General features: G+C 60.1%; 1 protein-coding gene across 1 annotated transcript in view; it reads right to left on the reverse strand.

The window, feature by feature from the left end:
- The window catches only part of SEPTIN9 (septin 9), a 144,791-nt gene extending 130,499 nt beyond the window's left edge, over positions 1–14,292 (reverse strand). Inside the window, exon 1 of the mRNA XM_072746523.1 lies at positions 14,166–14,292. Coding sequence (XP_072602624.1) covers positions 14,166–14,184 — 19 coding nt within the window. The 5' untranslated portion in view covers positions 14,185–14,292. The remainder of the gene's footprint in view (positions 1–14,165) is intronic.
- Positions 14,293–14,756: the final 464 nt, after the last annotated feature.

Below are 14,756 nucleotides of genomic sequence, written 5' to 3' on the forward strand. Positions count from 1 at the left end.
GGATGTAGCCAGCACCGATCCTGAAGGTTCCAGAGCCCCAGGCAGGGCGGCCTGCAGACCTGGCTTCATGTCCAGCTCCCCGGCGACACACACGCTCTCCACATCGACAGAACGGGGTGCAGTCCGTCCTTCGGGGTCTGGTAGTGAGACACCTACCACTAAGCCTGGGCCGCTTTCCAGAGCTGGGGAGGACCCCAAGATGTGCAATATTGGGGTCTTCCAATATTTGGGGTACTCCAGTATTTGGGGTTCAGATATTGAACACACCCTGAAACAACACCAAGAGGTGCACGTGGCACAGGACTCAAGGGCTCAAAGTGACCAGTGAGGCTTCCAGGAGGCGAGGAGGCCCAAGCTGTCCCTTGCAGGAGGCCAGGGGGATGGTGAGCCATGTCCACTCGCCGAGGCTCTAGGACAGTCACCAGCTTGTGTCCTCTCCCCACTCAGCCCCCCAGGCAGGTGCCACCACTGCCATTTCAGGGAAGAGAGGCTCGGAAGTCCCCAGATGCCAAGTTCCCCTGCAGAGCCCCTGCCCCGCCCCAGCCACGTCGTGTCAACTTGACCGCATGCCCAGGTGCCCGGATATTTGGCCACACAGTATTTCTGGGAGCGTGAGGGTGCCAGGGTGTTTCTGGACGAGGTTGGCGTGTGAATCGCCAGACTGAGTGCAGCAGGCCGTGCCCCCGGTGCTGTGGGCTTGAGCAAAGGAGGGAGGATGCTCGCGGCCTGGCGGGGACACTGGGCTTCTCCTGCCCGTGGACGGGGACGGCCACCCTCGGGTCCCCTGGTTCTCGGGCCTGCAGACTCGGGCTGCACGACAGCACCGGCATCCCGGGTGGCCGGCTTACAGACGGCAGCCCGCGGTGTCCTGCGGCCTCGGCCACCACAGGAGCCCGTCCCCCGCGGGTCTGCTCCTCCGGCAAACCCTGACATACGGTGACCTCACCCGGCAGACACGCAAGCATCCTTCCAGGTGCCACCTGCCCTGACTGACATCGGCTCCCGGCTGAGCCATGGAAACCATCCGTCCTCGGGCGTCCAACCAGAACGCGGGGTTCCAGGCCGGCCTGCCAGACGCGAGCGGGGACCACGGCCTCGGGCCGCGCCGGCTGGTCTTGCATCAGGCTTCTGCGACGGCAGCTCCCGTGAGACAGGAGAGGGTGGCCCGAAGTGGCTCCGGTGGGGGCCCGGGGCCGGGGGGGCGCGGAGGGCGCGGGCCCGCTCCCAGGGCTGCCCAGGCGTGAGCGCGGCATCCCCAGCCTCCGCAGGCCTCCCCCCACGACGGCTGTGACCCGAGTGGGAGCGACGCTGCGTGTAACCGCCCCGAGCATCACTCTTAGCCCCAACACGCACATGCGGGTGACAAGCCACGCAGAGGTCCCGCTGTGGCCCCCGTGGGCCACGGCTGTGCCTCTGAAGCCAGTCAGTCCCCAGTATGGAAACGTCGGGGGTGAGACACAGGGAAGGAATGGGCCCAGCATTCCTGTGGATTGACTCACTTCCGGCTGCGACATCCCCTGGGCCGGCTGGACGCCCACCCGCACCCCTGCCCCTGCTTCCGGCGAAGGGAAAAGGGGAGAGGTCCCATTCAGGTCCCCGAGCCCCCACCCCACACCCGGGGCATCTGGTCCCCCAGCCCCTCCTGGGCTCGACGCCCCCCAAGCCCCGGGGTGGGGCTGCAGCGGCCGCTGGGACCAAAACAGCATCTGTCTCAGATTTCTTGGGTGGAGCTTTTGTTTTATTGATGCTGTTTATTTTTCCGATTTCCCAAAACACGCGGCCGGTGCCAGGCAGCCCCTGGCACGGAGGAGGCGCCGGGCACGCGGGAGGTGGCGGCCGCGGCCCCCGCCCCCGCACAGGCTCCCGCCCGCTGCCCGGCCTCCCGGGGCCACACCCCGGCCAAGAGCTACTGAAATCCGGCTCCTTGGACGGCTCCCGGCCGCGGCGGAGCCCAGCGGAGAGGGAGCCGGAAAGGCCTCCGAGCCATCCAAGGGCTCAGTTGTTCCAGTTGAGAATTGAGTTATTTTTATGTGATTTTAAAATAAAACATATTCCGGGGGAGAGGAGGCGATCTGGAATCTGGCTGGCTGGAGTCATCCCCGACCGAGCCGCGTGAGTTCCCCGAGGCCCGGCAGGCGGGACGGCCGGCGGGCAGAGGAGCAAGAGTTCAAACCCAGGCTTCGCCAGGTGCCTGCGTGCACCTCCCCCCACCCCGGGGTGGGGAATGACCTCCCGACACCTCCCGGTGTCGGGTCCCCCCCCACCGCGTGCAGCACGCGGACGGAGCGTGGCGGCCGCACCCGTGTGACCGAGATTAGACGAGGTCCCACGCTCCGGGCACTCGGCAGGGCGCCTCGCACGAGGTAAGCGCTCAATGGATTGCATAATTATTATCATTAGTAGCATATTCATCATAATCATCATCATTTTCAAATTATTATTATGCTCGTTATTCACCAGCCCCACATCCAGCCGGAACCCAGGGATCTATAATTAGGAATTAACAAAGCTCGGCTGCCCCTGTGCTCATGCACGGGCACCGAGTGTGAGTTAGCGTGAGATCCAGAGGAAAACGGTCACTCTTGGGGCAGGGGGGCTCAACATCTGGACGCTCTCCCCTCCCAGACCCCGGCCACCCCAGAAACTCCGAGGCCAGGGCAAAAGCCATTTCATACAAGGTCACAAACTCCAGAGTAGTGACAAACGCCAGGAAGGTGTGACGTGTCGGGCTCCGAACCCCCGAGACTGAAACACCCTTCAAAGGAGACAAGGAATCTAACTAGACTCTCGAGTTCACGTATTATCGATAGTTTTGGGTTTGATGAGTGCACGGCCACGCACAGCCTCGGAGCCACCGACTCCGCCCAGGGTCGCGCACAGCCTGGACATCCTGACCCGGGCAGAGGGTGACACCCCCCGAAACACACACACGTGCACCCCATTCTGCTCCGAGCCAACAATGAATGAGGTCTGGACAGGACCTTCCCCCAATCAAGAAGTCACCGTTTTGGGATCCCTGGGTGGCTCAGCAGTTTGGTGCCTGCCTTTGGCCCAGGGCGCAGTCCTGGAGTCCCGGGATCGAGTCCCGCATCGGGCTCCCTGCATGGAGCCTGCTGCACCCTCTGCCTGTGTTTCTGCCTCTCTCTCTCTGTGTCTATCATGAATAAATAAATAAATTTTTTTTTAAAAAGTCACCGTTTTGCAGGAAGAGGCGCTGTGAAAACTTGCACCAACGTTCATTTTTTTTTTTTTAATTTTTTTTTATTTATTTATGATAGTCACAGAGAGATAGAGAGAGAGGCAGAGACACAGGCAGAGGGAGAAGCAGGCTCCATGCACCGGGAGCCTGACGTGGGATTCGATTCTGGGTCTCCAGGATCGCGCCCTGGGCCAAAGGCAGGCGCCAAACCACTGCGCCACCCAGGGATCCCCAACGTTCATTTTTAATAAAGAAAAGAAAAGCATCTGGGGCGCCCGGGTGGGCTCGGATCATGATCCTGGAGTCCCAGGATCAAGTCTCGCATCGAGCTCCCCGCAGGGAGCCTGCTTCTCCCTCCGCCTGTGTCTCTGCTTCTCTCTGTGTCTCTCATGAATAAATTAATAAAATCTTAAAAAAAAAAAAAAAAAAAGAATCCATTTTCAATTTTTTTTCTTCCAACTCCTGAGTTCGAGTCTCTCAGGAAAGGACGGGGAGGTCACAGCGACCTTGGCCCGCAGCCGCCTGCCCCTCGGCCTCTGAGCCCGGGGTGGGGGCCCCGGGACGCACCGTCTTCACCCCTTTCCCCAGGGCCCACAGAAGCTGGGAGAGGCTCCAGCAAAGTCAAAGGTCGCAGGTGGGAGTGAAGAGTCAGATTCTAGGCTTATCCTGAGAGGAACCTGAGATCAGGCGATAAGCGCTCCTCCCTCTCCTCCCAGCCTCCGCCCTTGGTGTGCTGGACAGGCGAGGGAGGAGGGGGTGCCCTCCCGGGGACGCCCCGAGCTCTGACTGCATCTTCGGGCGGGTGTTCCATCTCTCTGAGCCTGTGTGGGCGCATCTCCAAGATGAAAACATTCATGAGCATCGGCTGCACCGGGCGCTGTTCAAGGAGCGGGGGAACAAGGGACCCGGAGTGGCCTGGCCTCTGGTGGCGGCGCTCGCAGCCTGGGCGCACAGGCCGGGAAGGTGCCAGCGGCTTCTGCACGCGGGGGCTCTGACCACCCTCACCAGGCAGCAAGGTCACCCGAGAGCCAAGTCTGCCCCACGACATCGGTGCTGAGCAAGGTCCCGCAGAGCCCTTCCCCCCAGGGCCCACCAGCTGGCCATCTCTGGGTCCCACCTACATAAACGACGTTCGTCATATAAAATACACACTCAGCAAAGTCTGAATTTCAGGCAAACGACAGATCATCTTTAAGCATAAGCGGATCCCTCGGCTCCTCGCTGCCCCTCCAGGCGCTCGTCTGAGCAGCAGAAGGGCTGTCAGCCACAGAAGACAGGGTCCCCAGGTCTGCCAACCAGTGTGGGGCTGGGGGTAGGGGGGACTTGGGAGAAGCCTAGAAGGTGGGAGCACGGGAGAAACGGGGTAGATCCTACCCCCTCAATCCATCCTGGAAGTTTCTCCCGCAACAGGTCTCATCTCTGCTGAAAGCTGCAGCTCGGGCCTGGCAAGCTCACCTTTATCCCCACTACCTGCAGGTGCCCCTGGACTGGAGACACGAGCTCCTCCCTCTGACCCTCTGACCTGGGGGCAGGGAGCTTCCTGCTGCTCACCTGTAGCTTGTCTCCAAGAAGCCAAGGAACCATAAGCTCCAGGGCCCTCGACTAGCACGAGAAGGACCCTAACAACATACCCACATTTTTGCAGAATTTGCACAACAGAAAATATCTTCAATCCGATCAGTTAAAATCACGGTCTACGTGGACTCTGAGGCCCTGCCCATCACACGGCTCCTGTGTAAGGTACCAGGGGAGGCGCCGCTGGCATCTGGGGGCTCCCACCACGGAGAGGCTGGACGGGGAGATGTGTAGTTTGGACTCGGCTGGGTTATATTTACATAGTTTATAGTTATTTCTGTGTTTACTTAGGTGACGGCTCGCCACCCCGAGGTGCAAGTCCAGCAACACTCCTTCCAATCACTGCTCCAATCTGTCTGCTGTGCAGGATCACCAGGGATAAGACACCAACACGACCCGAGTGCCTGCCGGAAACATGTGGGCAGCAGGGGTAGGGGTGGGGTGGAACGTATGGAAGCAGAAGCCAGCCCACGGAAAACCACTCCGACCCCCAGACACAAGTCGGGAGCAGAGAGCAGAGAACTTGATTCCCTTCCACGTGAGTCAAAACAAAAAGTATCCCCAGTCGGAAATAAATATACAGTTCTAGATGCCCCATACTTTCCTTTTTGTCTTTTTAAGATTTTATTTATTTATTCATGAGAGACAGAGAGAGAGAGAGGGGCAGAGACACAGGCAGAGGGAGAAGCAGGCTCCGTGCAGGGAGCCCCATGTGGGACTCGATCCCAGGACTCCAGGATCACGCTCTGGGCCGAAGGCGGTGAATCGAAATTGTCCTAATAGTATTTATCAGAATTCTTGTGTTCATAGGGCAAAAATTGTGGCAGTACTACTAACTCTGGGTGAAGTCACTTTTTTTTAAAGGGCAGCAAGTATTCTTTTAAAGATTTTTTTTCCTTTTTTTTTTTTTTTCCTTTTTTATCTTAGAGAGAGAGTGCACGTGCGCACGAGCTGGGATTTTGGGGGAGGGTGTGGGGGAAGAGGGACAAGCTCCGAATAGCTTGATCCCACCACCCCAAGATCAAGACCTGAGCTGAAACCAAGAGTCTGATGCTCAACTGACTGAGCCGCCCAGGTGCCCCTGAAGTCACACTTTTTAATGCATCTCAATTAACCAAAAGTAAAAAAAAAAAAAAAAAAAAAAAAACTTTGATTAACCATAAGATGAATGAACTTTCTAGTCTCTCACGAGAAAATGATGTTACCAAGTCATCACGTAAAGAAGCGATCAGAGTACGTGGCCAAGCCATTGCTTCTGGGGAAAAGACAAGTAGTTGATTGATAAGAGTATTGTTATTTTTCTGGATTTTCTGGGGTTTATGGTATTTGCTAGCTGTTTAAAATTTATAATTTGGGGATACCTGGCTGGCTCAGTCGGTGGAGTGTGTGACTCTTGATCTCGAGATTATGAGTTCGTGCCCCACGTTGGGGGTAGAGATTACTTCAAAAATAAAATCTTGAAAATAATAAATAAATAAATAAATAAATAAATAAATAAATAAAAAATAAAATCTTGGGGCACTTGGGTGGCTCAGTGGTTGAGCGTCTGCCTTTGGCTCAGGGCGTGATCCTGGGGTCCTGGGATCAAGTCCCACATCGGGCTCCCCACAGGAAGCCTGCTTCTCCCTCTGCCTGTGTCTCTGCCTCTCTCTGTCTCTCATGAGTAAATAAATAAAATCTTTAAAAATAAACAAATAATAAATAAAATCTTTTAAAAAATAAAATACGATAAAATTTACAATTTGGTGTTCTTTCTTCCCTCATTCTAAACAGGGAATCATGTCATACAGACCTCATGCAAGCTGGATCTGCCCCTAGCTGCTTCTTTCCATCATCCCCCGAACAAAATGCCTACATTGAAGCCCTTCTGTTCCAAGTCCTCGAGTGATTTCTGTGTCCTGGTCAGACACCCAAATACAAGCCATGAACAAACTATTCCTGTAAGAAAGATGAGCAGATGAACAAAGGGCCCAGGGACCCTAGGGGAAATTGAGGATAAGCCATCAGAAACTGCTGACTGCAGCCAAAAAGAGCTGTAGGAAGGCGTCCCCAGATTACAGGAAGGTGCATGGGTCTTCTTGGGGTCCCACTGTTTACTATCCCCCCGAGTCACCAAAGAGGTAGATGTGCTTCGCTCGAGCTTGAGACGCTGGGGAGAGCATGACAGGAGGGCACGCCCCAGAGAAAGGTGAGGTCAGGGGTGCAAGGGCCCTGGGAAGCCTGGCTAGGCAGGCGGCTGTGCAGGCAGCGCTGTCGACTGGCCTGTGGGGCCCGGCGTCCAGTAGAAGTCGCTGCACAGGTAACGAGGCAGCATAAGGAATGGTCGCCAGGAGAGGCGATCGGTCACCAGGGGTGGCCAGGGCATTTAGGCTGGCTCAAAGAAGCCAAAGGACACTTCCTAGGGTACAGGTGCATCCATCCGTAGGGGCCAAAGAAGGGAAGCAGGGCCCCAGGGTGGCCGCCCTGGCATTGCACACCAGCCAGAGACAGGAATCAAGCCCTGGAGGCAAGTGGACTTATCTTTTATTGATTTCTAATTTAAAAAAAAATTTTATCCTCACATGGCAGGTAGGGGGAGCACTGCAGTCTCCTCCTCTTATAGGGACACCAACCCCACCATGAGGGCCGCACCCTCAAGACTGTCTCAACGGAAATCACCTCCCAAAGGCCCGGCTTCCAAATGCCATCCCACGGGGGCCTGGGGCTGACCTTCTAGACAAGTCAATCCTCGACGTGGGTTGATAAGCAGAGCGAACGGCATTTGCTGTTCATCGGGCCTCCTTACAAAACGCTGCAGTCAGAACACTTGTCTGGTTTTGGATGCAATCCCAGGAATGATGGAAAAAAGGAGTCATCGTGCGCAATGTTTTATTAAGCTAATTACCTGGAGAAATGTTCAGTATCCAACCAGCCCGTGTCCCCCAGCTAGGAGCGCGGCTACTGTGACAAGGTCGGCTTGGCACAGAAGCCTCGATTCGAGCCTCGGGGGCCCCCCACCATCCCAGGGGAGGGGCAGGGTCAGCGGCTAGTAAGAGGAGGGATCAGCAAACCAGGGACGTCCGCTCTGGGGAGCCATCAAGTCAGAATCCTGCGATCCATGCATGAGATCCCATCTCAGGTGGAAAGGACAGAATTAAAGTGGTTTCCCTAGGGAACCTCTGGGAAATATGTTTTACACCTTTGAGAATCAAATCAAACGCTACGCCTGTGCCTGTGGTGGAGGGGGCTCAACAAGCAGTGTTACACCGACGGGACGGGACGATTTGTTCTTTCAATTTCCTATTCTCGTTGGTGATGAGTAATGAGCAAAGTGAATAACCGAGAGGGGGAGAAATTTTAAGAAGACCAAAGAGAAAGACGAGATGCACAGTGTGTATTTTAGAAAAAGCTTTTCTTTAAGAAAACAAACCCCCCAAAAATGTATTATGCAAAGGTCTGGCTGCTGAAGCGCCAGCCCCCCGGCTGCCAGGAAGGCGCTGCCATCCAGAATGACTCGCCCGCCCGTGCGGCGGAGGGTCCACCTCGGCCAGACGCCCACCCCCTCCGCCTCTCCGGCCTCACGGCACCCCCCGATGTGTGCACCACCGCCTGTGTCCCCTGCAGCGTCTACACTGGCTCACCTCTGTACAACAGTCTAACACCTGCCCCTCGACACCCACAGGTTTGAACCTGTGGCTACAGAACCCAAGTCACGGTTCTATTACAGCATTTTGCAAACTAACCCCCAAATCCCTCCGGGTTGATTAGCCAGGTCCTTAACAGGTTAGAAGACAACAGGGGTTGGATTTAACCCACTTCCAAGTGGCTTGGGTTACAGGAGCATTATTCTCCCACCGGGATCTGATCCTGGGTGGAAACAGGAGGCCCGGTCCATGGGAATTCTGTGAAAGCCCCCGGATGCGGGTCAGGTAGGGGTGCAGGCCAAGCCCCAGGCAGCCTGCCAGCCTGCCCCTGCCCGGCCCCTCCCGGTAACCACACTCCCCAGGAGCCGTCTCCAGCCCGGGCACACAGCTGCTGCCCCGACACGCCTGGCGCGGCCGGGACGAGGGGCCCTGGCACAGCTCGCGGGGACTTCCATGGGACCAGCACCCCCGTTCCCAGGCCCAGCCACAGCCTCGGTGGCTCTGCCTGCCCTGTAAGCCACCCATGGGGATGACCACAGCCCGTCCAGCAGCCAAAGAGAGGACAGTGGACAAGCCCCCGCCCCATCCTCCTATCTCGGCCCCACTCTGAAACCCCAGGCCAGCAGAAGACACGACTCTCCAGGGGGCGTCCGCCAGCAGGGCAGAGGCCCTCCTCTCCCCACCCAGCACTTTGGGGGGCCCACACATGGGGGCTGGGGCCTGCAGCCCGCATCGCTTGGGGGAGGACCAGAGGACATGTGACATGCGCTCCTGCCGCAGCAGACAGGGAGCTGGGGCTCGAGGGCCACCCTGCGACCCGGATCGTCTTCCTCTCCCTGCCGCTGCCCCTTTTGCTGTCCTGGAGGCTCGCAGGCTGCCAGCAGTCACGCTTCAGAGAACCAGGTCAGATTAGGCTGGGAACAAAGCGCAGTTGTCGCAGAGCTTCCAAAAGGCCACTGACAGCAAGACGCCCGGGAGCCGCCACCCCCTCCGCCGGCCGCAGCTCAATGCCCCCCTTCACGCAGCCTGCAATGGACCCGGGCCCGGGCGGGGACACGGAGATAAGGCAGAGAGAAACCGGGCCGCGCGGAGTGCCACACTCAACCTCGGAGACCCAAGGGCAGGCCACCTTTCCGCGGAGCCACCAGCGTGCAGGAAGGACGCTCAGAGCCTGGCATCAGCAGCGCCCGCAGACGCTCTGAGGATGAGCGGCTGAATCCACAGGGACAGTCAAAACTGGCCAGGAATCTGGGGAGACAGGCACCCCGCTGCTCAGCCCACGTCCCTCTGGGAGACCCGGGCCCTCAGCACAGTGGGCGCTGCAGCCCGTGGGCTCTGTGCAGGTCCCCAGGGGGCCCCACTGCCGCCCGCACCCACGGATCCCCCCAAGTCCCCAGGCCACGATAATAGCCCCAACAGAGAGAGCCAGGAGCCCAGCAGCCACTTCCCTCCCCACACAGAGGCTCGGGCCCTGGGGCCTGGGGCCTCCCTCCCCCAAGGCCACCAGCTGGATCCGCCCAGGAACTGGCGCTCCTCGCCCCTGGCTGGGCCCTGCGCCGCTGTGTGCTGAACCCTCCTTATCGAGCACATCTTAGGCAAACTGCACGGCCCACGCAACGCTGCGCAGGGACAAACAGAGTGCAGAAACGAGGTCCCACCCCCAGGCCCCAGCCGCGTGGGGCAGCCTGGGATGGGCAGGAGAGTCTCAGGGCTGCCCAAGGCGTTGAGGGGTGGGGCGTGGGGAGCCCCTTCTCCCTGCTAGTGGGGTCGCAGGGTCCTCAGGTGAGATGCCCTCCGCTGACACCCTTCTGGGAGCTCTGAGCACACAGCCCGCCCTCACGTCCACCTAGGTCATGGGCTCTAGGCCTCTGCTCTGGAGGGGCAATCTCACGCCCCCTCTGCACCTGTCCTGCCTCCAACTGGTTACTTGGAGGGGCAGCAGATTTCCGGGAAAAAGGTGGGCGGCCTCAAACTCAGGTGTGTCTTGCAGGACTCTCAGAACCCCTCGGGGCTGGCTGGGGAGATGCGGCCAGCAGGTGACTCTGAGCAGCCACACAGTCACATAGAAGCGTGAGCAGGCCCAGGCCCGAGCCTGCCTCCCCACTCCTGCAACAGGCCAGCCAGGGGGATGGCCCCAGGTCTCAGGCTCAGCCTGCCTGCTCGTGACTGGGGGGCTTCGGGGGTCCATGAGTCCCAGGGTCCTGGGCACAAGTCCACGGGGCTAGACTCAGTGCACGAGGTAGCTCTGTCTCTCTGCCCAGGTCCCGAGCTGAGCCAGAGCACATTGGCTTGGGGGGGGGGGGGCACAGAGAAGAGGAAGAGCCCTGCCTCAGCTCCCTGGCCATGCTTACCCTGCAAGCGGGGAACCCGGGGTTAGCACACTGGGGAAGTGTTCTCGGAGGTTCCTCTCTCTCTTCCCATAAGTCAGCTCCCAGAGCACTGGGTGAAAGGAAGGCCACACTTTCCAGGGGCCAGCCATGGACATAATCTCTGTGAGGCCATTCCTCTGGGGTCCAGCCTCCTACCCAGGCCTCTAGAGAGGTCACCTGGGTGCAGAGCTTTTTAACCCCTGGTAGGCCAGGGGCGCCCTTTGCCAATGTCCTGAGAGCCACAGAGAATCTCAGAATAGCTCCCAAGTGCACACACAGACCAATCCCCACCCCCCTTGCTCCTGATTTCTGTGGCTTGGGGGCCTCAGGTGAGGCCCCACGGGAGGATTCCCAGTGAGGATTGCCAGGGGAGCCAGGTCCATGTGACCTCATTCCAAACTCAGAAAACCAGAAAACCAGAGGGGGTTCAGATCTCAGCCGGCTCCGGCGCCAAGGGGCAGAGGGAGAAGCCCGGGCCTCGCTCCGGGCCTCCAAACCAACAGAGCTGCAGGGAGGACCAGGAAGCCTCCAGGCTTCTCGGGAAAGGCAGGGACATTTGGCCTTCTCGGCCTTCCTACTGCCCGTAAGAACGATGAAGATGGTAGCAGCCACCGGCCTTTCTAGGCCTTTTTGTGCGCGAGATCATGCAATCATCACAACAAATCAGCATCAACCCTGTTTAACAAATGAAGCGAGATCGAGTCGAGGAGGCGCCAGACTCGGGTTTAATTCCAGGAGCCCGGCACTTAGCCCTGGGCCTCCCTGCTGCCCCGGAGCTGGAGCCGGAGCCAGAGCCGGAGCCGCCGGTGAGGTGCATCTGGGGAAAGCCAAGAGCCACACTGGAGCTGCCGCCCTGCAGCCCCCATCTGGGCCTTTGCTTTGCTCCCCACTCGGAAAGCCTTTTTTTTTCATCCTCCACCCACCCCCCACCTCTCATTTCTCAAGGCCCAGTTCAATTTTGCCTCCTACTCATCTCGCCTGGGGTCCCTCCTTCCAGAGCATTCGGTAGCATTTGCAGCCTATGGTTCAGGTCGGGAGGGTGTCATCAAGCTAGTGTCTCGTCTCCTTCTCGCCTCCCCAGGGAGAATGCAGCAGCGAGGACCCCCCCATCTTTTAATCAGCTTTGTACCCACGAGGCCCCGGTAGTACGTGCCCAACGCACAGTGTGTGCTCAGCAAACGCAAACGGACCCGAGACACTTGGGATCTGCCCCAAAGCATAGCTTAAAAATCTCCCCCTTTTCAGAGACTCATGAGTGCTCCAAACCAGCTCTGCAGAGGACACCATTACCATCATTCAATTTATTTCCAAGCCCATAAATAGGTTCAGAAGCAATGATCCCACTCAATCTAGGCAGTGAATAAAAGCCCTCCAAGGATTTTCAACCCTGGGGGATTTTTCCCACAAATTTTCCTTAATTTCGTGGCATTGACGCTAGGCAGGGGTCAGTCTGACTTCCACAAAGCATCCCTACAGAATTGGGGGTGGGGGGTGAGGCGAACTGCGGCATGCCCAGAGGAGGCCGGAGGCCAGCCCGCCCCTGGGCCAGGCCCCTCCAGCCCGATCCCACACAACTCTAAGAGTGACCCAACCCGCCCTGGACCACTGCCAGCCAGGGAACAAACTGGAAGTGGTCCAAGCTTCTCCGGCTCCCATCCTCCAGGGCCCCACCCCGTTAGGTAAACACAGGAGCCACGGAGGCTGCCTTTACAAGAGCTGGTTCCTACTCACCCCATAAACTCTACTTCCACTTATTACACAAAGCTTCATCCCTCTTTTTTAAATTTACCTGGGGCAGGGGGAGGGGGAGAAGGCGTGGAAGAGAGGAGACCCTCTGGCACCCATGTGGGATGATCTCAAAGTCTCCCAGGAAGAGGCCAAGGACCTATGACCTAGCAGGGCCCATATCATCCCTGCTGTCCAGACCCACCAGCAGGATGTGACGTGCAAGGAGCAAGGAGCCTAGGGCAAGAGCGGGGCTAGTGATCCCGGGGAGGGAGCCGCACACGGCAATGCCCACAATCATCTCAAGTATTTGGAGCATGCTGGGGAGGAAGGGAGGCCACGTGCCAAACCCCAGCATGTGCCACCTGGAAGCCCCCTCCTCCTCCACCATCACATCAACGCGCCCATGCTTCCAAGATAGAGCGGAGAGGGCTCAGGGGGTGTCTGAAGGGCCGCGCTGTCTGCAGCAAGGGGGTGAGAGCTGGCATTCTAAGCTCCGGACCCAGGAGGGCATTTTGAAGGAAATTCTGAGTAACCCTCTTTGAGACAAGTTATTCTTTATTACTCATTTCAGTTCCTGAATGTGGAAAGCAGGAGACTGAGAAATGGCCCAAAGACAGGGGGGGTGGCGGGAATGGCCTCTTCAGCTCCGACAAAGTCCCATGATGTTGTCCTCTTATCAGCAAAAATCAGTTCACGAGTCCTTGGCAGAAAACTTCATGTCCAAATAGATTAAGGGAAAGAGCACAGTTTGCAAGGTGAGCAAAAGAGGAGAAGCCAGTTATTATTTGAGAACTGAGGAGGACCCTGGATCCTGCCTGGAGCCTTGGGGGGTGGGGGTGGGGGTACCCACAAAGGAAAAAAAAGACAGAAAGAAAGGACAGAGGTCTGGATGACCCTTGCTCCCCCTTTCCATGCTTGTGGCTTGTTTGCCCGTCTGTGAAGTGGGACCTCAGAGCAACCCGAACCAGGGGGGCCTCCCCCACCTGCGTGAGGGCAACCTGCCGCGGAGTCAGGATGCCAGCACGCGGGGCGGGGGCGCTGAGACCCGCGGGGTGGGCCCGTGGTACCAAGCCCGGGCCTTGCTGGAAGGTCCCATCTGCCCCACGGGGTAGAGGGTAACTAACAGTTCATCCGCAGAGGATGCTGCGGCCCCGACCACCAGCCCCGAGGCTGCCCCAGGGCGCCCCCCGCCCCCGCCAACACGCACGCGCGCGCGCACCGCGGACGGCGGCACCTGGCGAGGCCCTGGCGAGGCCCCTGGCGAGGCTCGTGGGCGCCGGGTGAGGAGGGCGCGCAGGGAGGGCGGCCCCCGGGCCCCCGGGCCCCTGCACACACCTGAGCGCCCCTGCCCGGGGCCGGCAGCCGGGCCAGCCGGGCCGGAGCCAGCGGCCTCGGGCGCCAGGACGACCCCGACCCCGACCCCGACCCCGACCCCGACCCCGACCCCGCGGCCTCGGAGCGAAGGGCAGCGCCGTCCGTCGAGGGGTCACGGCCTGGAGGACCCTGGATCCCGGGGCGGGGCGGGGGCTGCGCTCACGGGCCGGGGGACGCACCCGCACGAGCCCGCCCGCCCGCCAGCGCCTCTGCCCAGGGAGGCGGGCTCGTCCCGGGGCCCCGACCCCGGCCCCGGCCCCGGCCCCTCCCCCTCCCCGCTCCGGCCGTGGCGCCCACCTGAGGACGACTTTTTCATGGTGCCGCCGCGGCCGCCGCTCCCAGGAAAGTGTGGCGGCGGCGCCGCGGGGCGCGGGCTCCTGGGTCGCTAATCCCGGGCTCCGAGCGCGCGGGTGGGGCGGGAGGAGGGGCGGCCCCGGCCCGGCCCCGCCCCGCCCCGGAGGTGCGCGCCGGCCCCGCCCCGCCAGTGGAGGTGCGCGCAGGCCACGCCCCAGGCCCCGCCCCCGCCAGTGGAGGTGCGCGCAGGACACGCCCCCAGCCCCGCCCCCGCCAGTGGAGGTGCGCGTCGGCCCCGCCCCCGGCCACGCCCCAGGCCCCGCCCCCGCCAGTGGAGATGCGCGCCGGACACGCCCCCAGGCCCCGCCCCGCCAGTGGAGGTGCGCGCCGGCCCCGCCCCCGGCCCCGCCCCGCGGAGTTGCGCGCCGGTCACGCCCCAGGCCACGCCCCAGGCCCCGCCCCCGCCAGTGGAGGTGCACGTCCGGCTCCGCCCGTGGCCACGCCCCCAACCACGGCCCCGCCCGCGGAGGTGCGCGCCCGGCCCCAGCCCCGCCCCGCGCTGCACCTGCGCGACCCCGCGGCCCCCGCTCTGCA

Source organism: Vulpes vulpes, chromosome 2 (assembly GCF_048418805.1).
Source record: "Vulpes vulpes isolate BD-2025 chromosome 2, VulVul3, whole genome shotgun sequence".
Taxonomy (NCBI): domain Eukaryota; kingdom Metazoa; phylum Chordata; class Mammalia; order Carnivora; family Canidae; genus Vulpes; species Vulpes vulpes.